Here is a 26,533-nt window from a genome sequence, read left to right as displayed (position 1 = left end):
GCTGCTTCATTATGCTGTCTGTGATCTGCTCTGCGTTTGCATAAATGAAGTTGCAGTTGGACGCCTATGAGCTTTTATTTTTGATTTAATAATGTAATAAATTGGTTAAAACTTAGGCTCCTAAATTCCCTGCAATCTGTCAAATAGATTACAGGCACGTTGTCTTGTGTAAGTTATAAAAGAGATACTGGGCTAAAAAAAAAGAGGTGTTTTGTTCAATTTTGACATCACCAAATTGGCAACAAAAAAATGATGTTGGAGATTTGATGCAATGCTGTATCCGCGCAATCAAACATTAAAGCGGTGCAGCGTGCGTCGCGCACACAACTCCTCCTCCCCTGCATCATCATAGCCCCGCTCTCACCATCACACGCTCGCGTAATACTCCCGTGAATAAGCTGACTTGTTGGAAATGCTAGAGGATCTTAACATTTGCCCGACTGCACGCCGCATGTAACATCAGCGAGGATCAAACAAAAGTGAAGGCGTAACAAGAATTAAGAAGAAAAAAAAAAGCCTAATCTGATCAGACGCGCCGCAGGATCGCTGATTGGAACCAGTCCACTTCACTCAAGGTAAGTGAGAACATTTAGATTTTTCGGTCATATGAGCTCTAAAAAAACAAACAAAAAGCAACTTTTACATTAAAAGGAAGTGAGAAATGTTGTTTTTTTTTTTGTAGTATACTGTTAGTGAATAATTTGTTTAGGAATAGGATTTGATCGAGCCTTATGAGGATAGCGTACGTGTTTTGTTTATAAAACTTTAGCAATAATATGTTTGAGCACAAGGTGAAAGGTCCACGCAGTCTGAGCAGGTAAACTCGAATATTTTTATCTGCCAATTTTCAGCTGCAGGGTATTTGTGAATCCATCTCTTTACTATACTACTATTATTATTATTATTATTATTATTATTATTATTATTATTATTATTATTATTATTATTATTATTATTATTATTATTGGTGGTAAGATTAGCTTGCTCAATAACTCTGTTAAACTCGAAACCAGTAGTTCATGCAGACTTGAAAGTGCGCTTTGAGCTCTTACACTTGCAAAGCTTCATGAGTTTAACACACTCACAGTCACGCCGTGTCCTTGTCTTCCTGTCATCACTTGTCATCGTTTCACAGTGAAGCAGTTTTCCCCACTTATTTAAAAAGACTCTTAAACCGTCTCTTCATGCACTCTCGAAGAAGGCTGTGAGAGTGAGTGGACATGTCAGAATACTATTTCCCTTAAGAGGGAAAAACACTGGCGCAGAGTTGTTTTTATTTTTTTTTATTCATTTTTTCCTGGAATGCAGGTAGACACAGAGCTCTGTTACCTGTAAGGATATCAATGTGTCCTTGTGTAAAAAAGTGGAAATACACTGTCCTGAGATTCTGCATCTGAGTAATCTACTGCAAAAGGCAGGACTATAAAAGAAACGATGTGGATCAGAGATCATCTGTTGAGTATGATTTAAGAGACGTAGTGACATAATTAGTGACATAGCCGGCTCGTTGTTATTCGGGGCCCGAAGCAGAGTTAGAATTGGGGCTCACTTCAAGTTCAGGTAAATCTCATTCCAGTCCTAATTCATCAACCTGACTCTCGCCAGATGGATGTAGTTCCACCGAGTCTAACACGGCGTCAACACATCCATCTGGAATTGCTGCCATTGGGAGGGATATCAATACCACACAAAATGGACGAGCCAATCAGGATCGCCGGGTGGGATTTCTGTAGATGTGATGTATCAGAGGAGCAACTGTTTCGGATTCAGACAACAATGGGGGCTCACAGCGAAAAAGCAAGCGGTGACCCGGCAAAAGCTTTCCCACGTAAATGTCCCCCATTTCAGTGTATCGTGATGGAGTAAAAAAGTTTAACGCAGCAAGAGGTATTTACCGGGTCCTGTCGCTGACCTGACGTAGTAGAAGAGCTAAGCCGAACGTGCATTCCCCACCCCATAGGCGATGAAAAATTTGAAGGCTTTTGTTAGTGCAAACGATGGTTTCTATTTCAATGTTTGTTTCAATGTGAGTGGTCGAAGCCGCACGTCAGTAAAGATGACGGACTAGTGGTTTATCCAATCATATGCAAGGATTTTTGATAAGGCCCCGCCTTCTGAAATACGTCTCCAGTGGAGCAATCCCAGGTGGATATGTGGAGCTCTGCAGAACGAAATCCAACTGGTGAGAGTCAGGTTACTAATTTTGTAAATAAGGATATTTTTCAGGGACACGTTTGAATATGTCACCCATAAGGCAATAAAGTTTTGACATACCAAAGAATACTTTTAATCAAACTCATCCTTAGTACAGTTCAACTATGTTTCAGCATTAATATACATATTTTTTTTTTTGATTTCTTTTTTAATACACATACTAAAGTCTGCTTTTATGGGACAACTCTACAATATAGTATATTTTGTTGTACTGGTGATGCAATACGAAAAAAAAAAAACGGAATACAAATTAGTTGCATAAAAGTTGACAGAAATCTTAGCTATACAAGCATACACTAAGGTCTAGTGCTGAACTGATAACTGCTTACTGGACACTTTAGGATATTAGGTCACACATGTTTACAAACAAGTCAGAAAATGACCCATTCCTAAGGACATTTTTAATAACATCACAGATGATAGGTTATGGAGATGGGAAAGGGCAACAGGTCTGCAAGGAGGATGGATAAACTTAAAAAATGGAATTCATTCTAAAGATCTAAAACCTGTCAGCCATCCGCATCACTAATATCACTAATATCTCTTTTATATTGTGTGACCTCGCTTGATATTTTAGTGAGTTTCCTGAAAGACAAAAAGACAAGCTGGTTAGGTCGGCCGTTAGTGACAACGCGCTCGGCTAACCCTCCGTCTGATCTACGAAATTTCGTTGTATGTACCTTGTTTGTATAATGACAAATAAAAACATCTTATCTTATATTCTCTGACAGGATATTTTCAGCCACTTCACGTTGTTTATTATAAAAACAGCTCTTGCTGTAAAGGTTTTGATAAGATTACTGTCGGAAATAATTTGAGACTATAGTTACTTCTGAGTTTATTTTGTTGAACACTGGTGTTTAGTGTACAGCAGTTAATAACATACATTATACTAAGCCTGGTTCTGCTTAACTGATGGACTGGCGACCTGTCCAGGATGTACACTGCCTTCTTAGCAGTCTCTTAAATATGGATATTTTTATTCCTCCCCTCCCCACACACCCCCACACAGTAGACAATGGATGGATGGATGAATGGATGGCTCTGCTTGATGTTAAAAAGTAGTCAGTCTTATCCCAGACACAAGAAGCAAAAAAAAAATATTAGAGTACAGTAGCAAAAGAAATAAAGATTTAAAATGTTATTTTTATGGTTTCAAATCCCTACTTTTGTCAGTTCTCTAGAAAAGCTTTTAGCCTTGCAGCAAGAAGATCCTGTAATGAATTGTGAATTGGACCCGGTAATTCAGCCAAAGAGCAGATTTATTTAAACAACGGGTGTAGCTGGTGTAGGAAACTTCTGCAATGGATTCAGGCACCACTGTAAGGGAGAATGTGGTTTAGTTGCTGTATTAAAGCCACCAACCTTTCCTGTATCCAGAGAGTTGCACAGAATCCAACCAGTGGTTCCAGGAGGATCTTAGTCAGTCCTTCACACACAGAAGCTGGGTCCCAATCATGAGGCAGGTAGAGGTAACAAAGGGGAAATCCAACATACTTCACCCAGAGTCTGGTTCAGGGTCTTGATCCACATAGTAATCAGAGGCTGAGGTACAGGAGGGCTAGGCAGAGAGGCTGAGTAAGGTAACAAACACAGGTCAATGTCCAGAACCTGAAAACCAACATGAGAGTCCGACAGGGGCGAGACAAACAGGGAGCAGTTCAACAAACGATCTGAGTCACTCGCAGGAAGGCAATCTAGGAATGCCGGAAGGTCTACTTACACAAAGGATTTCAAGAATCTGGTGCCTACACACTGGAGGAGCCAGGTATATATAGTGATCCATACAGGTGTGGCAGTGCCAGTAATTAGAGCAGTCACAGGTACAGGTAATCAGGGGATAGTTGCTAGAGCAGTAAACAGTCCGCAGGAGAGAATTACAGCAAAAGCTGTTAACATTACAGGTCGTGGGTTCAAATCCTGGCCTAGGGGAATTTTTGCAAGGAGTTTTCATGTTCTCCCTGCGGATGCATGAGTTCTCTCAAGGAACTCCTGGTTCCTACCACAGTCCAAAAACATGACCGTTAGGTTAATTGGTCTCTCTAAATTACCTTTAGGTATGAGTTTGTGTCTGCACATGGTTGTGTGTCCTGCGTGTCTCTGTGATAAACTCGCGACCTGTCCAGGGTTTATGCCTCAGTGGTTTAGTTCACCTATATCTAAAGCCAGGCTCTAGGTACTTGTGAACCATAAATGCAAAATATTTTAAATGTAAAATAATAATAATAATGAGCCTCAAGATTTCTAAGATACTGTGGGAGATGCAACATAAGAAGTCCAGGAAGACAACGTGTACACCATAGCGTAGGCAGGGATCACAAATACATAACATGACTACTAGTAGATGGTTCTTTGTAAGAATGCCACAAGCTATGCAATGATGCTTTTGCTTTACAAACTTTCCCACACAATGGAACAATGTTAATCACTCTACTGTAGAAACCTTTATTATGATGGCTTTCATAGACGATATCAAAGCAACTTCCTTACTAACAAAAGCATTTAAAACTACTCAACACCCAGTGCAATAATTATCTACCTAGTTGGTTGCTGCATGCAAACTGTAATTACATGTTTTTAGGTTTTTGTTTAACCAGGTAGGTCAGTTGAGAACAAATTCTAATTTGAAATGATAACCTAGGAGAGATGCAGCTACATATAAAAACACGAAAAAGCATGAGAGAAACAACAAGTGAAATAAAAAATATTTACATTCAAATAACAAAGCAAATCAGTGGCTTACTATTGATTGCAAGGGTCTTTGATGGTGGAGATTGGAATGAATGTACTGAGTTTTAGGGTCTGTTATAGATGATTCCAGTTAACTGCAGCCAAAAACTGGAAAGTGCTACTAAACGAGGTGCAGACTTTGGGGATAAGACGACTAGAGTGTAGACTGTGGCATAATCTGTGAAAGTTAAGAAGTGACTGCAGATACAATGGGGTTTCACCAAATGAGGGTTTTATAAATTAACAAATAACAGTGGATTTGCCAACGAGAATGAAGAGAAGGCGAGTTCAACAAGAAGTAGAGATGGCAGTGGTGAGTGTTAAATGGGCAAAATAGATCTAGTGGAAACTCTGTAATAAGACCAATTCCAATTGGTGTCAAAGTATTGGAAGTATAGATAACTGTGTCATGAGCGTATAGATGTACGGGGGAACTATCTGCCGCATTGGCAATGTCATGAATATAAATATAGATATTAAACAGTGTAGGACCCAGAAACTTTCTTGGGTGATGCATTTGGTTAGTGGTAGAGGATCAGAGAGAAGACCCTCCATCCACCCTACCAGATTATAGGCAAATCAGAGCAGAATGTTTGTTTTGTCCAGAGGCATCTTTGAGAGTCCTATGTATTTTAGTCTGGTCAGCGGTATACTGCGGTCCACAGAGTAAAAAGCCTTTGCCAGACCAATAAATACAGCTGCAGTGTACTCTTTGTTGTCAATGCCACAGATGACATAACTGAGTATTTCGAATGCGGCAGTGATGCCCCTGTGTCCAGACCTAAAGCTAGACTGGACCTGGTTAAGAACATTAGAAGTGTCATTAGAAGAGGATTTTGGAGAAATGTGGCAAGTTTATTTTGGGTCTGTAATAATTTTGATCTGAGCAACCCCCTTTAAAAGTAGGATTTCCTAATTTCCAACCTCTGGGGTCTCACCAGTTTGAAGAGAAAGATAAAAAAATAAATAAATCAGGAGACAGGTGCTGCAATGATTTTAGCTGCTGTTTTTAAAAGTAGCGGGTCTAAATGTTAATTAAAGGCACAGAAATCAAGTCCCATAGTAAGAAATGAATGATGACAATTTAAAACTCTTACCTTTTTAACCTTCTTGTTGCAGCTGATTGTGCTGCAGTGCTAAAACTAGCTTGCGTGTAATAACACAAACAACAAGGGTGGGAGTTCACTTCAATCTATGTTATCTGTATTTAAATCCTCCTCTTTTACAGTTCTACAGTGAACAGCATTTTGTTTGCAATCCTGCTAATGTAAGGTTACTTTGCCCCCCCCTAATGCCACACGCTGTCATATTTCCTCACTGGTGTCCGTTTTACCTTTTCTTCTGAATTGGTAATGACCTGTTATGAGAAACTGAAAGCTTCCTCATTGAAGAGAGTGTTTAAAAAGCTGATTATAATACAGCTGTGACCTTTGTTATGTAATTTGCTTTCCACTGAACTGAGACCCAAGTTTTGTCGTACTTCAGTCATCATTTACTTATCAGTGGCAAGTCACAGATCAGATGAAGATTTTTCGACTGATATCAGTTTAACGTGGTATAAATCTGCCATGACATTAGTTTGGATCATATCCTGTCCAGTTTTAGACTCCGGTTTGAATTCCAGCTCTGTACCAGCCACATAAAGTGGCAGCAGTCTTTGCCAGTGACGGCAGTGAGAACGCACCAAGCTGTTCTGCACAGACAGTACCTTGGTGCATACTGTAGCACTTGGAAACCATGGCAACAAAACAACATCAGAAGAAGCTGGTCAGATGAGCCAGTGATGCTTGAGAAAGAGATGAATGGTGGAGTCAATGCAGAAGTAAAAACAGGCACAAAGGGAGGGTGATTCATGCTGATCAACATTTTCTCCACATCTCTGGGTGTTTGGCTTTAAAAGGCAGATATTATTAATTTGCTTTTGTTCATTTCTGACATGTGCTTGATAATGGTGCCTTGGGGGTTAGAAGCTGTCGCATTCTAGCAAGAAGGCCTTTCTCTGTGGAGATCACACGCTCCTCCTAAATCGTCAGGTTTCTTAATCTCCCAAACGTGTACATCTTTGATTAATAGGTCATTTTTCTTGACTGAGTTTCCATTCGGCTGAAGTTATCAGTCACACTCCCCCATGTAAAATCAGAAATGCATATATATAGAGAGAGAGATTTTTCCCATGCATCACTAACAAGCAAGACATTTAAATAAGGCATTAGAGCCTATAAAATTTGGCTCAAACATCATCACTACCATCTGCCCCCATGTCACCACGCAGTTTCCTTTGAAGAGCCTAGGCTGTTGCCAAATCTGCAGGTCTGGCCTGCTTCCACTGTCTCGTGTAGCTTTGACCAACAACTCATACCAAAATAGCAGCATAAAAAGCATACTGTGTATTTTTAGAAGGCAAACTTGCATAGGGTATAGTTTTTACTTCCCAGCCATTTTCTAATGGAAATAGCTAAGATGAGCTGTTCTTAAGTAAAAAGGCATTAAATAGATACAGCCCTCTTTTAGACATTAATCTTTTCATTTCATTTTTTCATTAAATTTCCCATAATAAGAAAATGCCTGCCAGACGTTCACCACACCTTAAAACTATCAAACGGGGTTTTACTCAGACTTAGACAAACTTTATTGTCATTTTGTATGCAACCCACCTGTATATTACTGTAAGGTTAAAAAATGCATTATTGTTGAAAAGTATGTGGAGGCCTTCTTGTTTCCATCATGGATGGATGGATGGATGGATGGATGGATGGATGGATGGATGGATGGATGGATGGATGGATGGATGGATGGATGGATGGATGGATGAGACATACCTCATAATCTTAAATTAGTAGCAGAACTTGTGATAAATTATATTTCTATAAACTAAATATGTTGAAGATGACTAATTATCATTGTTTAATAAACAATAACCCCATTGATTTTCATCTAAGGTTATCAACAAAATATCTACATTATCACTGTTTCTTACTGTAACCCCTGTGCATGTCAATAGATAGCCAATAGGCCATGAAGATGTGTTATGATGAATTTTCCAACACCTTTGTGGCTCTCAAACAGGAGCAGTCGCACTGCATCACTAATGGACATAAGGGTCCAGTCAGGGCCCACTGTGAGCTACCATCAAATCAACGTGCAAGCAATGCTGTTTGATTACAAAGGCTGACTAGATGAAAAATAAATAAGCAATTAAAAAATAAATAAAACAAGAAATGAAAAACAATACAAAAAAATGTATGTAATAAAAATATTTAAACAGGTTGATTGGACGTTGACTCCATAATGTGTCTCACAAGGCTTATGTTAAGTGCCGAGAGAACGTAGCCAACAAGCTGCTGTTTGTATGTAAATCCTACCTAATGACTTTTTACTCCTTAAGAAGCATGAGTTATATTGTGGGGAAAAGATTTTACACCTGTTTGAACAGATGTGTTTGGTGTCTCAGATAAAAGTTAATCATTATCAAAGAAAACAAAAATACAGAATTTATGAACAGAGGAGATAAAGGAGTCAATTTGAATAAAAACGTTTTTATTCACTGAACCCCAGGAAAGGCAGCGTGAAATAGGGAGCAGAGGTTCTCTAAAAGACTTAGAGATACCTAAAGAGATATAAATGAAGTCTGTTTTTATTCTTTCAAAAGAATTACCATTGTTCTTTTTTTTTTTTGTAAAGCAGATATATCTTTATACACTTGATATGATATTGCCATGATTAAGGATCATGGCCTTGACATACATGTTTTTTCCTGTATACTTACTGGGTGATGATATGTTGTCAGCTGATGTGGAGGCTGTTTTAAAGCCCATCTTCAACCTGAAAATATCCAGCAAGCTTATGTTTAGAGAGAAGCATAATGTGCCTCTACGCTGCTGGAGATGGGCCTCAGTTAGTCCATTAAAAAGGGAGTCATACGCCGATCCATCTGCTTCATAAAAACTCTCTCCTGATTCATCTTTAAATGCTTTCTACCAGCTACTGTTGTTTATGTCAAGATGTTTAAAACTATTTAGTATCGGAAACAACAGAATGATCATAAAATATAACAACAAAGTTCTAAGGAAATGTTACACTTCAGACATGAAGAAAACAAGCAAACAAAAAGTGGTGATGCAAATTGAAGCATTGTTAGCGCATGTCAATCTCTGGTTGACATGATTTTCAAAGGTTTGCGTAGCCTACCCCGTGAACCTTTTTACTCTAGTGTGCAAACTTCAGTGTGTTTTGTTTGGATTTTATGAGGTAGTCCAACACAAAGTAGTGCACGACGATGGAAGGAAAGAGATCTAAGGTTTAATAGACTTTCTGCAAAGAAAATGTGAAAAGTTAGAAGACTGCATTTCCTTTTTACTAAATGTGTCTTTTTGGTATTAATCATTATTTAAATATCAGATTCAGTTCAATTCAGTTCAATAAAATGTTATTATATATGGCGCCAATTCACAGCACATGTCATCTCAAGGAACTTTCCAAAGTCAAATTCAATCAAATCAGACAGATTGGTCGAAAAGTTTCCTATCTAAGGAAACCCAGCAGTTTGTATTGCATCAAGTCAAGCAGCATTCACTCCTCCTGAAAGAACGTAGAGCCACAGGGGAGAGTCGTCTGCATTGTTGATGGCTTTGCAGCAATCCCTCATTCTGAGCAAGCATGAAGTGACAGTGGGAAGAAAAACTCCCCTTTAATGGTAAGGAAAAACCTCCAGCAGAACCGGGCTCAGTGTAAACGGTCATCTGCCTCGACCAACTGGGGCTTAGAGAAGACAGAGCAGAGACACAAAAGCACAGAAGCACACATTGATCCAGGAATCCTTTCTACACTATATGGTAGATATAATAGCAGATTATCTGTCTTCCCTGGATGATGTTACAGCTAACAGAACACCAAACCATGTGTACCTACTGTGAAAAGAAAAAAGAACAAAAAGTTAAAAGTTGAAATAGTGACAAACAATGCAAATTGGAGAACAGTAGAACTCAGCAGAGTGACAGAAATAGGCCCTGATGTCTTCCAGCTGCCTAAGCATATAGCAGCATAACTATAGAGATAGCTCAGGGTAACCTAAGACACCCTAACCATAAGCATTGTCAAAAAGGAACGTTTTAAGCCTATTCTTAAATGTAAATGTCTTGTACTTATATAGCACTTTATCAAGTCCGTCAACCCAAAGCGCTTTACACTACAATCAGTCATTCACACCCTGATGATGGTGAGTTATGTTAGTAGCCACAGCTGCCCTGGGGTGGACTGACAGAGGCGCCTCCCTTCGAACTGCATGACGCAAAGATCCGCGTGCTTCCACTGCTATCTCATCTGTAAGGGGAAAACAATGTTTTTATGAAGTAGCCTTTCTTCAGTTCTATACTGATATGCAGAACATTACATTTAAATCAGTAAATATTTTTTATTATTCATATAATGTTTTGAAATGTATGTTTTGACCTAACTAATGAAGCATTACAGCTTCTCGCTCCGAAAGTCGTCATTACTGGTAATAACTATAACTCTTACTATAGCTAATGTAAAACAAAAGGAAGAAAAGATGTTGAGAACATGCCTTACCATTGTGGGACTCCGGGATATTTATTTATTTTACTTTTATGATCCCAATTTAAATTTTAGTTTTTTTTTTTTTTTTTTTTTTCTCAAATGCTGTAATGCAAAAAGACTACTGCATTAGCTGAATAATTTTGTTAAAAACCCAGAAAAAATAGGGAATTTTTTTAGTATACCTACTGAATTCCTGAAAGTAGCCAAAACAGTGTAATCTGCAAATTAAATAGAACAGTGCTACTGTTTTCATTAACCCCAATTAGCGTCCACATTTAAATTATCTCAGTGATAATCTTTGCACCAGTATTAATTTGAAGCAGCAAGCATGGCCCCATTAAAGAAGACTTCATCACTCAGATCTCTGAAAAGCTAAAGATAAAATAGCTCTGATTCAGCAGCACTCGGTTGCTTTTGTATCCTTTTATGTTGAACAGCCTTTAATCTTGAAAATTGCTTTCATGAAGAAAAAAGACTAAATGTTCAGAAAATCCTGCCTGACTTTTTTGTGCCGTGTGGTGTTTTGCTGCGCAGTGCCACTGACTGAGTCAAACTTCCGGGGAAAGGTGTGAGGAGCTGTGATTCACAGTGCGTCTGATGATTGCAATAAATGGTCTCACAGCAGCGCTGGCCTTTAATTCTGCTTGCTGTTTGGACTATTGTTTGTCTCTGAGGCAGTATTTTGGGTGATATGGAGAATCAAAAAAAAAAAAAAACAGAAGCAGCTCAAATTTACCAAGGAGGCCCATTACGCATGATATGAAAGTTGTTTTTCAAGACCACAGTTGGACATCAACCCGTTTTCTTTTTTTATAGCTTTTTGTGTAAAAAAAAATTATCTGTCAGTTTTTTTCATCCTTTCATCCTTTTTTCATAGCTCTCCTTTAGTGAGTAATGAGTATTTTGACAAACATAAAACATTTTTTTCTGAAAGCAAGACAGTATAGTCTGTTTATTCTGCAGCCTACTGCAGAATTCAGAGTTCCCTGCTTTAGGACAAAAAAACGGGCTGTCTTGAAATGTCCTGCGGTTTGAATAAGCAGATGCTTAACTAAAGAATAAAAATGTTAGAGGTAGAGCTCTGCAATGAGAGATGGCCTCTTTGTGTTAGTGGTTCTCAGCCCACTACGATTTGTGCATGCTTCTGGAATAAAAACTAGCCCTGAGCGAACGCCATTGTCTAGGATGGATTTAAGAAAGGAAAACTAATGGAATAGAAGAGACATAATCCCTCGGGCTACTCCGAGTTGACCCCTAACTGGGAATAAACATGATTAGAGTAAGTGCAAGAATGGGGCATGTTTTTACTTTTTATTATGTAAAATAACCAGGGTGCAGAAAGACTTTGAGTTAACCTTCATGGTGGCTTTAAATCCCAAAATAAATGCCTAAACTTTACTTTTACCACATGCACGCATACTTAGTGTCAGCAAAAGATGGGCAGCAGAGCGTATGCGGATACACAAGGTATGCATTCTGTGAGTACTGGTTAAATGGACACAAACAGCTTAAGACATAACCCAACAGTTTTACCTGCAATGTCCAAGCACTTTAAAGATACTTTCTCCGTCATATCTGCAAAGTTCAGGTATGTCAAACCTGTATTAGCAGTTCATAAGTCCTTCTGGCTGACAGCAACCTTGTTATTATCAAAGGAGTTTGAATTGTATGAACAGATATTGTAGAAAAGGGGATAATTAAGACTTTTAAAGGGTGAAACTCTGCCAAGAAGTCTGCAGTATATATCCTACTTGTAGTAGATAAATCCAAAGACCCCTTTATATTATTAAGGGAAATGTAAAGGAGGTAATGTTGCATGTATAGTTTTGTTGACTCTGTGTAATGACTTAAGAATCTGATACGTCCCCAACTTCAAGCATAGCTTGTTGTCTTGCAATTAGTCACTTAGAAGGATGCATCACTCCACTTCAGAAGCTTCATTTAGTTGTTGCTACACTACTCAGATGTTTTTGTTAAAATCTTGAGTAATGTATTTGTCATTAGCTCTGTTGTTGGTTAAAATAATTAGCAAAAAAGTAAAATATTTTTATCAATCTCTTTGATCACTTCATCAAATCGGCTGATGTTGCTTTTGTGGCTCGAGAGAAATAACACAAACATAGTTGCAACTCAAACTCAGGTGCCGGAATTGATGGAAATGTTTGCGTCTACGCGTGTTTGGTGCAATCTGCTCTGGGAATCCAGTTGTCACAAAGCAAACTAACTGTGTAAATGTAAAACAGTTGCAAAACATGAGGGAGACTGCACTGCTTAATTAATTCCTCCCTCGGTTTTTCAGTACAGTCTGCAAAGTAAATAACCGTCTAATGCAAAGAGGATATCAGTTCTAAGGTTAATAAAATAAAGTTCCCTTAAAATGTCCCAAGTCTATTGAGAGTTACTAGAGTTGTGTAGACGTACACAGTAGCTCACCTTTTTTATTTCATCCCTGCTTTTCTAGCTGTAAATTAGCTGTTTATAAAATTTAAGTCAACAAAATAAAGGCACCAAGAGTTCACATTTAAATAAAATTATGAGTGGCATAGTTGGTAGCACTCCTGTCTTGCAGCACAAAGATCCTAGGTTCAAATCCCAGCCTGGGATCTTTCTGCATGGGGCTTGCTTGTTCTCTATGCTTGCTCTGGATACTCCAGCTTCCTTCTTTCCGCAGCCCAAAAACATGACTGTCAGGTTAAATGGTCTCTCTAAACTGGCCTTAAATGTGAGCGCATGATTGTTTGTCCTGTGTGTCTCTTTGTTGCTCTGTGGTGAATTGACAACCTGTCCAGAGTTTACCCCGCCGCTCACACAGTGACCGCTGGAGATAGTCACCAGCGACCCTGCAAACAAAGTATAGATAATGGGTGGACGGATGTTGTTATTTGTTTAAGATATAAATTCTGCCCTCACTAGGGGCAGCACAATGAACAAAACATCTGTGTAAAATATAATAAAATTAGATATGTGTTGATTTGTCTATCACTGAACAAGGTTTATTATAATAAAGACCTAAAGTGATAATTTGTATTTTCTTCACAAGTCTGAAAAGAAATTGTATAGAAAGACAACATCTACACAATTTAAGTTTACAGTAAAGGAAGGTTGTACCCTTTGCCTCGTGGTGTTGTCTCTTACGGTGTGCTTTCCTAAGCCTTCAGTTTAGTATTTTTAGGTCACGTTCCTGTTCTAGTTTCTTTGTTTAAAGCTTCTGGACACAATAACTGTGAGAAATATCTGACTCTTGTCTTGACTGAGGCTGCAGACAGTCAGAATCATCTCTGTACTCCCACTCTTCTGCACAAGCTTCCATGTTTATTGCAAGGCCTGCCAAAAGATGAGCGATTTTTCCATATAAGCTTTCTATGTGAGTAGCAATGTTTATAGCTGTGGAGCTTGATAATATTTTTACATTGCAACTGCAGCAACTTCAGTCACTCTGACTTAATGTTGTTTATCAGTGTAAAAGTCATAATTTGAATTTAAATTCAAGAGAACTACAAGAAAAAAGGGAGATTATCAAGGTCTGACCAGACAAAAAAAAGTTCAAATACCTAGTTGCATAAGTGTGTGTACCCCCGAAATAATAGTTTGTTTAAACAATTTTAAATTCAGCTTCAGCATTGAGTCTGCTTGAGCTAACATTGACCATCAATCATTATGAAACTAATAAAACTAGAATAGGGTGAAGCTGTCTAGCTAGGATTTTAATAACGTGTGCTCATTTACATTTTGTTGCTAAAGGCATAGTTTGTAAAAGTTTAAAAAGGATCAAAATTATGTTGTTATATAAAGGTATCAGTAAAGGAAATGGTTCACAAATTCCCATGTGTTATATTTATACAACATCACACTAAACCTGTCAGTCCCTTCCCTGACCAATTACTGCATTGCCTTTTTGTCAATTTTGAGCAAAGGCCTTGTTTTCGTAGTGTTCCTATTGCCCCATATTATCTGCAAATATTGGTGACAGTCATGTAACTGTCACCTGTATTTTTCACATGTCTTCTGTACCAAGAAGGTTTCAAGACAGAAGACTTTACTTATAAAGGAAATGTCCATTTCTGGCTAAAATCTCCTTGTACAAGACAAGTGTGTTGGGGTCTGATGAAACTCAGGATGAACATTTGGACTACAGTTTAAAGGCCAAGGTGTTCTGCTTATGGCTTGGCATAGAAACAGCCAAGTAACCAACCACAGGCTTTTCTTTACATGGAACTGGGGTTTTGATGGCAGGCATGTGTATCCACAGCATTTATGCTAAAATAGATTTTTTACCTTCCAACACCGCTTATCCAGTTTTAGACTGTTCTAAGTGTGGAGTTTAACAGATTTTGATTTAACACACTTTTTATTGTCAAGAGAAGTGTATATGTCAGCTGTGATTTGTGAATTTTGCTGCTCTGGGATTTAAAAATATGAGATACCACTGAGGGACATGAGTTGTTAATATTTGGGGGAGGGGGGGATTGTGTGCAGTAATTTCCTCAAACAAGCCGGTCCATTTCACAGGAAGAGAGCAGTTACTATACAAGGGAGGCCATATAGACGATGGCATTTGGTCCTGGCTAATGTTGATTTTGAACATTTCCTGTGCTTTGATTTAGTAATTTTTTTCAGATTTTTAAACAAATACTGAATGAGAAAAGGCAGAAACAGCGTGTCAGAATCTTAGATTTCATTGAATGTTTAGTACTACTTTTTTAGAACTTATTTTACATTTTTACATACATAAACATCAACATCATTGTAATCGATACAGTTAAGTGATTCCTACCCCTGGCAGATCAAGGTTTAAGGTTGCCTTTTAAATTTTACTAACACGTTTCTTCTGACTGTAAATAATAGGATGAATTATTGTAATTGTCAAAACTGCAGTCGAAAAGTGCAAAACGTTGTTCAAGAAGGGTTTGATGGTTCTAATGTCAATAAAGATTTTACGTATGGTTATTGAGAATTTGCGGCGTGCCAATTTTCTCTAAATTGATACTTCTTTTATATTGTTTTACGTTAAGAGAGACTCCTGCATTTGTAATCAAAACAATTGTGTTGAAAATAATTTTAAATCTAAATCTGCTGGGTGATTGAATAATTTCAGTCTTAACTACTAAGAATAAACACAACAAGTACACTTTTGCTTACAATAGTTTTAGAGAAAGCTCTAAGTGTAAAAATTTAATGATTCTACTGTTTGTTGGACAACCTTGCTACAAAATTGTAAAATCCCCAAAGGGCATGAAGTATGACACCATTTTCACTTTGCATGAATCTTTCATAAATATAAAAAAAAAAAAAACCTAATGAGCAATAAACTTTAATCCATACCTCCATACAGAAGCCTCCATGTGGCTTAATCCCAAACTTTGTATCGATAAATCCCCAATTCTCTTGAAACTGTGGGTCCAAAGAGGGAATTTTAGTTTTTAGAGACTTATATAATTCCTTCAATGTGCTTAGAATACAATTTCAGACTGAGATAGGCACATTGAAGGCACATTGCCCTCCTCCGCTGCGTTGGCGGGTGCCTTGGCCCTCTGACGCATTGACGGTCCTCGGGTTTGGGGTGGGTCACCGGGTGGGCACCGGCCCATTCCCGGCGGCGGCATCGCAGGGCGCCCCTGGGGCCTCTGGCCCCCAGGGCCCATGGCCAGGACCACTTCAGCGCGGCTGGCTGCCGGCAGAGCCCACGGGCTCGTCCCCGCGGCTCTTGGGGGCGTCGGCATTGCGGTGGCTGGGGGATTTCCTCGGGGTCGTCTCTCCTCTTTCCTTGGGGGGGGGGGGGGGGGGGGGTTGCAGATTTCCTGTGGTGGCCCCTCTCGGGCGCACTGCTTTGGGGGCCCCTTTGGGAGTCTGGGATTATGGGTCCCCTGACTCCTGCCTCTGTGCTCAGGGAAGGTGGGTCTTTGGTTCTCCACAACCACTATCAAGCTATTTCATTCTGGATAAATTTTCACCTAAACTAGTGCACTCTCACAAACTCCCACAGGTGCTGGGTCCCAGGTATTAAATGTTCACTTATATACAGAAAGCCTATAGTTTATTTATTTATTTTCTTTCACTTTCTTTTTTCAGGTATCACTTTACACATGTCAGCTTAAATAATAATACATATGATTTAGCAATGGTATCAAGGTGTTACTCGATTGTATCTGTTGCTTTATGTCTGTTGGTTGTGCTGTTCTTTTTGCGTCTCTTTCCAGGTGATGGAGCAGACAGAGGACGTTTTATCATTCTCTCCCTTTTAGTTCTTCTTTCTTTCACCTCTTCTCTTTCTTTTTTTTCCTCTTCTTGTTCTTCCTTTACTCTCCTACTTTCCCATTGTAGTGTCCATATAATTTGAAATTGTCCCTGCAGGAATCACAATAAAGCTATTTACATGCACAAATCATGCAGAGCATTATGGCGAAAGCTGTTTGCTCCACTTGTGAAAGCAAAATCTGTCGAGCTCTATTTGGCATTAAGACATCAATTCTTATTGCCACATTGCTAGACAGGACACTGGAAAAAAAAAAAAAAGAGATAGGCACATTGATCCATATGTTATGGAAATGCCCCGAAGTCCAAGAGTTCTGGTGTGCAATTTATAAATATGACTGCGAAGGGCCAAATTAAGAGTCGCGATGAGGGAGGCACAAAGCACCAATGGAGTTGGATTTGACAGTAACGAGTGGGCTATGTAGTAGGCCCCGCACAGATAAAAGTGCTACAAAATATATTAATGTATGTGAAAACTGTCCGCATTCCCCCACCCCAATTTATTTCTTTATTTCACTTTCTTATTTTTCTCCTAGATCCCCCTTTTCCTATTATTTCTATTGTTCAGTGTTTGTTCTCCATTGCTCCATCACTGTACCCGTGTGACTGCCAGTGGATATCGCTTGTACAGAGAATGGATTATGTTGCAATGAAAATTCAATAAAATGTTAATCAGAAAAAAAAAACAACAACAAATCAGCAAAAGTTATACCTTGATTTCAGTCTCAGTTTATTTACTGTTAAAGAGACAGATGAATGTTGCGGCGGCTGCTGCTGCTGCTGCAGTACGGCATTGACTCACCGCAGAACCTGAGAGAAACAAGCCCGAGCTCACTGCAGAAAGCTACATTATAGAAATAAGTCATCATTATGTTGTGTAGCCTCAGCTGGAACGTGAAATTGTTAGTTCTTACATACCCAATTACATTCACCTGCAGCATTCTCAGGCGTATGACTAAAAATAATAACAATTACAAACACAAACTGCTCCCTACGCTCAGTACGTGCAGTAATTTACTGTGCTCATTTCGTGTTAAGTACATCGTTGTGCATTCACTGCTTGCATTGTTTCCCAATATTCGTGAACAAAATATAGCTGCAGATTGCTGCGGGCCTTTCTGTGCAGACGTTTGCTGAAATGAGACCTTTTCTGTTAGGAAATCTTGAGGTGTTGCTCCTTGCTGACAGGTCGCGCTGTGGCAGGACTCTCCTTGGCTGAAGGGCACAAGCTGCCATGCCGTTTGGTTGTCTCACACTCGGGGAGAAGAAGGATTACAACAGTCCCACGGAGGTGACTGACAAATATGACCTCGGACAAGTTGTTAAGTCGTGAGTACATGTTTCAGCTGTAAATTCTCACAAGTTTGTTGAGATCCCGGGATGATTTTTAACCTCCCCCACCCCTTTTATTTATTTATTTATTTTTATTGTTTTGCAGGGAGGAGTTTTGTGAGATATTTCGCGCAAAGGACAGAAACACCTTGAAAATGTACACGTGTAAAAAGTTTAACAAAAAGGATGGAAGGAAAGTGAGGAAAGCCGCAAAGAACGAGATAATGATCTTAAAGATGTAAGTGAAATTGTTTTAAATTCAAACCAAAATGAAGTTCTGTCCTTGCATACAGATGTGCTGTGAAACATTGTCTCGTAAAATACAAGCAATAACATCAAAATATGATTTTCTTTTCTGTAGGTCAATTTCCAAATTTCCTTTCTTTTTTATTATTATTAAATCAGATACAAAGACAATGATAAATTGAATTATGTAGCCATTGGCAATCAGAAGTATATGACACAAAGCTTGGCTCTGCCCCAAAAGCCAAGCTAAAGAAACATTTTATTTATTCACACTGCTGAATAAGATAACGTGATCACTATGCAAGCTCTGTAATTTATTTGTCAATCTCACAGACATGTTGTAGTAAATATTTATTATTTCACACAATAAAAGCTGCAGCTGAATATTGTTCCCATTAATGCATTGTTAGCTCTTACGTAAATGTTTTGGAGGAAAAAAATGTCGTTTGGAAGCCAACTTGATGTTTGATTTTTGACTTTTACACAGCCACTTGGGCACTTACACCGCTTTTTTTTTGTGACAAAAAAAGTATATAATTGTGAGAAGGAAATTTATTTTGTGTTTTAAAAATATTGACAAATGAAAATAAAAAAATCTGAAAAGTGTGGTGTGCATATGTATGCTGACCTGTTTGGTTTGACACTCTTAGATAAAATAATAACAATTTAAGACTTTTAACTCAACCTTGAAAAATTAAAAACACATGGTACATCTTCAAAACATTGCATTAACCAGAGAAGTAGCCTAGAGGCCCATGGGAACGCAGATCCACTGCTCAGGTGGGGAATAAGTCAACAGGGCAACAAATACTCATGCATTCCCCAATACTTGTTGTTATCCAGAAGTGGCCAGAACACAGCCTTTGTTATGAGAAAGCCATGACTAGTCCTGTCTAATGTGTGACAGTCCGTGTAGGGCACGCAGCATCCGTGTGCAAATAGATGCTCTTTTCCCAGAGTCCAGAAAGCTGGTGGAGTTAAGTGATGGATGAAGCTAAAACCGGATGATACTGGCAGAACATCTGTCATAAGCTGCAGAAGGTGGAAGTTCGTCTCCCAGCAGGAGGATAAGGCTGAATTTACAGCTTGAGCAACATGGACTGGTTTAGATCAAACCAAGTTCTTGTGTCAAAGAGCCCATTCAAAGCGCAGACATAAATCCAACAGAGAATCTTTAAATTTGAAAGACCATATCCCTCCACCATGTTTAAGATTAAGCTGCTTTGCAATGTTGCATGTTTTCTGTAGAAAAACATGGGATTGAGTATCGGGTGTCCACTCATGATAGATGCATTTATAGTACGGCGGCTGAATCAAGAACAATGCATGAAAATCAGTCATAACATGAATATAGCTATGCTAGATAGTGATAACAGCAGATTATTCTATGATTTGATCTACTTGGCTTGTTACAGTAACAGTAAAATGTAGCTGGTTATTTTTTTTGGTTATTCTGAAAGTCACTTCTTTACATCCCTCCATGTTCTCTGCCCCTAACTCTTTTCCTGTTTTTTTTTTTAAGGATAAAACATCACAACATCCTCCAGCTGGTTGACGCATTTGAAACCAAGAAAGAGTACTTTATTTTTCTGGAGCTGTAAGTACCTTGGAGGATGTTGTATAACCAAACAACACAACACATATAATTGAACATTTTTAACACAGAACTTTCCTTTCATCAGCGCCACAGGAAGGGAGGTCTTTGATTGGATCTTGGATCAAGGTTACTACTCAGAGAGGGACACCAGCAACGTTATGAGGCAGGTGCTGGAGGCTGTAGCTTACCTGCACTCTCTGAAAATTGTCCACAGAAACCTCAAGGTAGAGTGCACTACTGACACCTAGTGAATAAAAAGATGCATATCACCAAAGGACAAATTAAATTAGCTCTGATTTGGATGAAAATCCTAACAAGCTTTACTGATTAAAATAAGATCGCCAAGCTATACTGAATCCTTTGTTGCTTGTAACCCTATATATCTTCATCAACACAGCTGGAGAACTTGGTGTACTTTAATCGTCTGAAGCACTCCAAAATTGTTATCAGCGACTTTCAGCTGGCAAAACTGGAAAATGGACTCATTAAGGACCCGTGTGGCACTCCAGAATACCTTGGTGAGTGAAGAAAACATCTGATCTGAATTTAAACCACTAATTTAAATAAAAACACATCATGATTTTTGACATTTTCAGCAATGCTGTGAGTATGAGCCAATGGCTTTGTTGTTATTGTAGCTCCTGAAATGGTTGGAAGGCAGAGATATGGACGGCCTGTGGACTGCTGGGCCATCGGTGTCATCATGTACATACTGTAGGTGCTAAACGGTGTACTTTCAAGTAGATTACACTCATTTTTCTGACTTGTTCCTAAAAATCATGTTTTTATTTCGCCATAGTTTATCAGGGAACCCTCCTTTCTATGACGACTCTGATGAAGAAGACCCAGACAGCCGTGACAAAAACCTTTTTCTAAAGATTTTGTCTGGGGACTACGAATTTGATTCTCCATACTGGGATGATATTTCTGATTCTGGTAAAAGACACTCACAAGTTGTAATCAACCTCTGCACTGAGCGTAACATTTCAAAACAATACGTTTTGGTGAACAATTTCAACTAGAAGCCTAATTTTCTTCTTCTTTTTTATGTGTTTTACAGCCAAAACCTTGGTGGCCTCTTTGATGGATGTTGACCAAGATCAGCGATTGACTGCTCAGGAAGCTATAGCCCACGAATGGTAAGAAAGGAAACAGGTCAAATACACTTACTTAAATATAAAAGGTTAAGCACCCAGAGGGACATGTCCAATTCGTACTCATGCAGGTCAGTGATGACAATCAAAATGATTTGAGGTTTAGATTGAGCTCCATGGGGCTTAATTGGTGGTCGCATCATGATTGGAGCAGGAGGTGTTATTACACATGAGTAAATAAAGAGTCCAATGTCTATGTGCAGGTGTTAGGCAAAGATCTCATGGCCCTTTTTAACTGCACGGGGCACAATAAAACATTCCTTGCTTAAAGCAGTCTGTCTCGGTCGACTGAAGTGAACTGTGTTTCCACCCCCAGTGGAACCCCTATCAAACTCCATCGCACGCTGAGAGGGCTTTGAAATAATACAAGGCATCCTCTGTGTCTTGTGACCTTTCGCCCACTGTTTTGACCAACTCCACATGTGATGCTTTTCCACAGACGCCCTCTAGTGCCGGTTTGTAATGCTGCAGGATCTTGGAAGTCAGGTTGTTCTCGTACATGTCATTGTTCTTAATGTGCAGCAAACACCTCCAGATCAGTCTGCTCCTTCTTAAAGGTGCCTAACTGGGTTCTTGACTTTGCTTGTGGGTGGGTTTGTACAAGTCTCAGCTAAAACAATGTGACTTATTAGGCTTTTTAAGTCCAGCGTGTGTTAATGACTGTCACTCTTTTGTTTTGTGTTTTAGGATTTCTGGAAATGCGGCCTCAGACAAGAACATAAAAGATGGAGTTTGTGCCCAAATCGAAAAGAACTTTGCCAAAGCAAAATGGAAGGTATACTGTCTCTTAATACATGATAAATATTCACACTAGACCACATTTCTGTATCATGTTGCTGTAAAAGCTGATGGGCTTAAAACAACTGAATATGGATGCTTATGCTATCTCAGTCCAGAATCAGACAGGATCAGATCCAGATCTGGGTTCATTTGATTCAACAGGATTGGATTATTGGTTTGGGCCGAACTTTATTTTCAGGCTTTCATAACAAAACATGGGTTAAAGTAATAAATTAAGGTTACCAAAGAGTGGGCTTAAATTAGTAACCCTGTACCTGGATTTCTGAAGACGTAATCTTTTGGAAAAACATGTGACTTTTATCTTTGGTTAAATTGTCATGAAATAAATATAGGAAAAGTCTAATAATACAGAGAATTACTGACAAGCAATGAAGTTTGGATAAACAAATTCATACTCAACATATAAAATTTTATACAATAAATTAAATTCTGTTCTTCTAAATCCATCTTCAGTTAAGACTCGAATAAATAAATAAAAATCCTTATTACCTAAGCAAATAACAAGAATGGTTGCCAGAATTTAAAGCAGAAATACAGTCATGTGAAAACATTACGATATCCTACAACACCCTGCTTGTTTTGCTAACATCTTTGCACATCTGGCTATTTAACTTGCAATTCAACAATATTCAAATTCAAGAAGTATAAATAAATAATGAAATATATTTTAAGTGTGTAAAATGGATTTAAACAAATAGAATTTCTAGTGAAGACCGAATAAGGACACACCCAGGTTTCCTCATAGTTAAAATGGCTGACAATTAATACAGATGTACCACATCAGGGGTAAATGATTGTCTCTGAGCATTTTGAAGAAACCAAGAGCTGTCTGAGATCTTCAGAAAGAAGCTGAGTCACATAAAGGTCCACAAGTGCCCAGATGCCCAGGTCTGTTTATATAAACAAGTTCACCCCAAGAACACACTGCAAAATGATAAAGGGGATCTTTAAAATCTCTAAAGGGTCATCAAGGAAGCCTCAGCAGCATATTCCTACTGTTGATATGAAAGTGCATGCAAGTACAGTCTGAAAGAAACTGGACAAGTGTAACTATCCTGGGAGGTAGTCTCTAAAACAACATGGAGGCCAGGCTAACATTTGACATAGAGAATGTAGACAGAACCCAGAACTTCTGGAACAATGATTTTAAAATCAATCAGTTATTTGTACACACGAACACAGGACAGCTTTGGCATAAGCAAAATATTGCCAACTAGGAAAAGAGCTTCATTCACTATTGTGAAGCATGGAGGTGGATATGGCAACGTTTATGGATGCATTGTTGCAGGGCGACCCGTTCAGCTCACCATCATAGCAATTACCATGACTTCTACCGTTAATCAGGAGGTGATTAAGGAAAATGTGAGACCATGTGTAAAAAATAAAAAAAAGCAGAATCTCAACTAGACCATGCAACATTACAACGATGACCCAAAACATAGCAAAAAAATCCAACAATCACTTGCAGAGAAACAAAAGACAAAAAGTCCTGGTCCAAGTCAAAGCACAGATCTTGAACACAGGAGATAAATGCTGTGGGGTGACTTAAAAGAGGCCGTACCGGTGATAAATCCCTCAAACATCTCATAATTGAAAATGAGGAGTGGAGCAAACTTTCTTCAGTCTGATGTTAGAGACTGGTGCTGGCTAATAGAATAATATTCCTGGAGTTACTTCTGCTAAAGGGGTTATCATCTTACTACTTGGTCATAAAGTGCCCTAATTCTTCCCTCAGCAAGAAAAAAAATCTTGTTTGCTCATATCTTTTGTTTGATGTGTAAAATCAGATGATTTTGTTGTTGTTTTACATGTTATAAAATAATTTCCTTCCAGAGACAGAAAAAAGCCATCCGATCAGACATCAGTATGCGGACACCAATGTCCTCATCCTAACAAAGAACTGCAGATTAAATAAAGCGTCCCATTTTTTCACATGAATGCAGATTCTAAGCCTGCTTGTCCATGTTGCTTTTATGGGCCTGTTGTGGGGCGATTTTCAAAATAGTGCTTTATAGTAAGATAAGGCTCTTTCTAGTCTCTTCTCTAACCCAACAAACTGGGTCGCAATTTGCGACACAATGTTTGGGTAAAACTGCCCAACTTCTTTCCAAGCAGCACGAAACCAACATTTGTGTTAAAGCAATTTTTTTTTTTTTTTAAGTTTGGTCGAGGCATAACTACCAGAAGGTGCAGTTCTGTTAACCTGTATTAGACCATAAGATTAATTTCCACTTATATCTCACCTACAGTGTTTAGATTAGACTTGATATATGCAGCTAGTTATTCGCTGTGGCACTTCATACAATTATCATGTTGGAGACTTATTTTATAAAAGCTATAATTTCAGACTTCATTCAAATGAGTTTTAAGAATGCATTCCGGACTTCGACTTTTATGTGCTTGGATATTTTTAATCACCTTTTATGAAATAACATTTGTTTGGCTCACAGAAAGCTGTGAGGGTGACTACCCTCATGAAACGACTTCGAGGGCCTGATCAGGCGGATTCGGGGGCTGCAGGTGCTGGCGCTGGGGCAGCGGCTGACACCAACACACCCGGAGGTGATCCTGCTCCACCAACCGGTGGCGGCATCAGCATGGCTGCCACCATTAAAGCCGCCCTCAAAGAGAAGGCCGACACACAGACTGCAACCACCCCTGCACAACCCCTGCAGCCCGCGGCCCAGCAGGAGGAGGAGCAGCGGCAGCAGCAGTCACGGTGCAACGGGGACGCTCCGCAAATGGTGCCACAAAGAAAAGGAGACTAAGCCAACCGACATAGGAACGGGACCCGTGATAAGATATGGGTCATTAAGCACATGTAAAACTAAAACACCCTGGCATCATGAGTATGTGTCTGTGCTGTCTGACAATCACAGTTTGCTAACTTTTCATCTTTTGCCTTTTGTACTGGTTGATTATTAGTGTTCTCCGCCTTCCTTCATTTCTTCCTTTCGTTATTTTGTGTATAGGTCTCTTAAAAAGATTGTTGCAACGGAGCTCTTTTATTGTTTCCTTCCTTGAGAACTGTATAAAATATTCAGGTAATTCATTGTGTAATTTAGTGAACTAAATCATTGTAGCCTCATTGTATATACATGTATTTGTCACAATAAATTGCTACTTTTTAGCTTTAGCATTTACAAGTCGAGTTTATGTCTTGCAACTTAAAATTATAAGTTGAAATATTTGGTCTTTGATGACATTACAATCACTTTCAAAGTAAATAAATAAAAATGTATACTTTTTGAGCATATTTACGAGAAATGTGTTCTTAAGACAAAATTTGATGAAGTGACCACCTTTTAAAGTGCACAATCTGAACTGTAAGATAGGCGAATATATGTAAGAAAATAACACTTTAGAACTATAACATATACAGTAGATAATAATAAAAATAATAATGATAGGAATTTTTAATGAAAGAGTTAATTTAATGACCAGATATCTACACATTTAGTGCTATAGCTACAACTTAAAGTTTTAAGCCAGCAAGCATGCACATTTTTAAGTTAAAGTGCCTTATCATTTGTTGCAGTCATGTTTCTAGACTTGATTTAAAAGGCTTTTTCAATTAACTAAAATATTCTTAAATGTTTCATTAACTTCTGTTTTGGGTCTTTGGATGATTCTTATACTTTGTCCTCTTTCAGCGATCCATTTATTATAAACAAAAGGCAAACAAACATGATTTAGGATGTTCTGTGTAATGTGATGTTTTCGCTGTTGCTGTGTTGTAACCTGTAATTACTAAATAAATATTTTATTGTAAAGCCAATGCACCATATAATTGCGTACAAATGTTTATTGTGAGTTACATTTCTCTGAATATGTTCAAACCACACAACATTAGGTCTTTTTCATTATTAAGTGTGATGCCACTAAACAGCAGAAGAATTTTGCTTTATTTCAAACGTAAGCTTTTACTGATATTTAGAGACTTCAAGAGATATACTTGCAGGCTCATATTTATATGCAGAAACAAAATAATGGTTACAAATGCACACAGATGAACATAAAATCTTAGAGACTTCAGCTAAGAGAACTCATTGCCACATTAATGATTTAAGTGGAGAAAATACCAATAATGAAAATATTCTGCTGGTGTCGTCCTTGCACTGATTGAGGTGCAGCTCTCAGCACAGTAAGAGAAATCCGTTCAAATCAAGTTGAATCTTATAGGTCTTACACATATTCTTTACAGAATGAAAATCACTACAGTTTTTGCTATGTCAGTTCTCATTTGATTGACAGCGTAAAAGCACAAAAGGCAACAAGGAGCTCAGTATGTAAGGATGAATAATTAAAACCACAAAATGGATATTGTGGAAAGAGTTTTAGAGAAACTGCGTCTGATTACAGGACAGAAATGTAAGCATCCTTTTAATGCTGTGATCAAGTGAAGAAATTTTGATTATTTCGATAGAAATGTAGGTAGGTCGTGATGCACCATTGATGGCAATCATTTATTTTTAAAAATCATTTATTTTTAAAATCAGAGCCTGACTCTGACTGTAAATGTTGTTTACTTGCTCAGTAGGTATTTCCCACAAGAAGATCATTGGTGGCGCACCACCTCCCACCTCCATTTGCAAGATAAATTACCGTTCGTTTCTCAGTAAATTACTGTCAAATGCAAACGTGATGGTGG

At 38.5% G+C, this 26,533-nt stretch overlaps 1 protein-coding gene across 2 annotated transcripts; it reads left to right on the top strand.

Moving 5' to 3' along the window:
* Positions 1 to 329: 329 nt before the first annotated feature.
* On the top strand, positions 330 to 25,231 carry camkva (CaM kinase-like vesicle-associated a). Of its 2 annotated transcripts, none has more exons than XM_036124563.1 (11): positions 330 to 575; positions 17,941 to 18,081; positions 18,191 to 18,322; positions 19,853 to 19,927; positions 20,013 to 20,151; positions 20,325 to 20,445; positions 20,566 to 20,641; positions 20,727 to 20,863; positions 20,988 to 21,066; positions 21,769 to 21,856; positions 24,333 to 25,231. In XM_036124563.1, the coding sequence occupies exons 2-11, from the start codon at positions 17,987 to 17,989 to the stop codon at positions 24,648 to 24,650; spliced, it is 1,260 nt and encodes a 419-aa protein (XP_035980456.1). In that variant the 5' UTR covers positions 330 to 575; positions 17,941 to 17,986; the 3' UTR covers positions 24,651 to 25,231. The 2 variants fall into 2 exon arrangements, with proteins under 2 accessions (XP_035980456.1, XP_035980457.1); XM_036124564.1 differs by having other exon boundaries at positions 17,910 to 18,081.
* Positions 25,232 to 26,533: the final 1,302 nt, after the last annotated feature.

The sequence above is a fragment of the Fundulus heteroclitus genome, chromosome 20, assembly GCF_011125445.2.
Source record: "Fundulus heteroclitus isolate FHET01 chromosome 20, MU-UCD_Fhet_4.1, whole genome shotgun sequence".
In the NCBI taxonomy this organism is placed as follows: domain Eukaryota; kingdom Metazoa; phylum Chordata; class Actinopteri; order Cyprinodontiformes; family Fundulidae; genus Fundulus; species Fundulus heteroclitus.
Note: the sequence above shows the minus strand (reverse complement) of the source record. Positions and strands in the feature narration are given on the sequence as shown.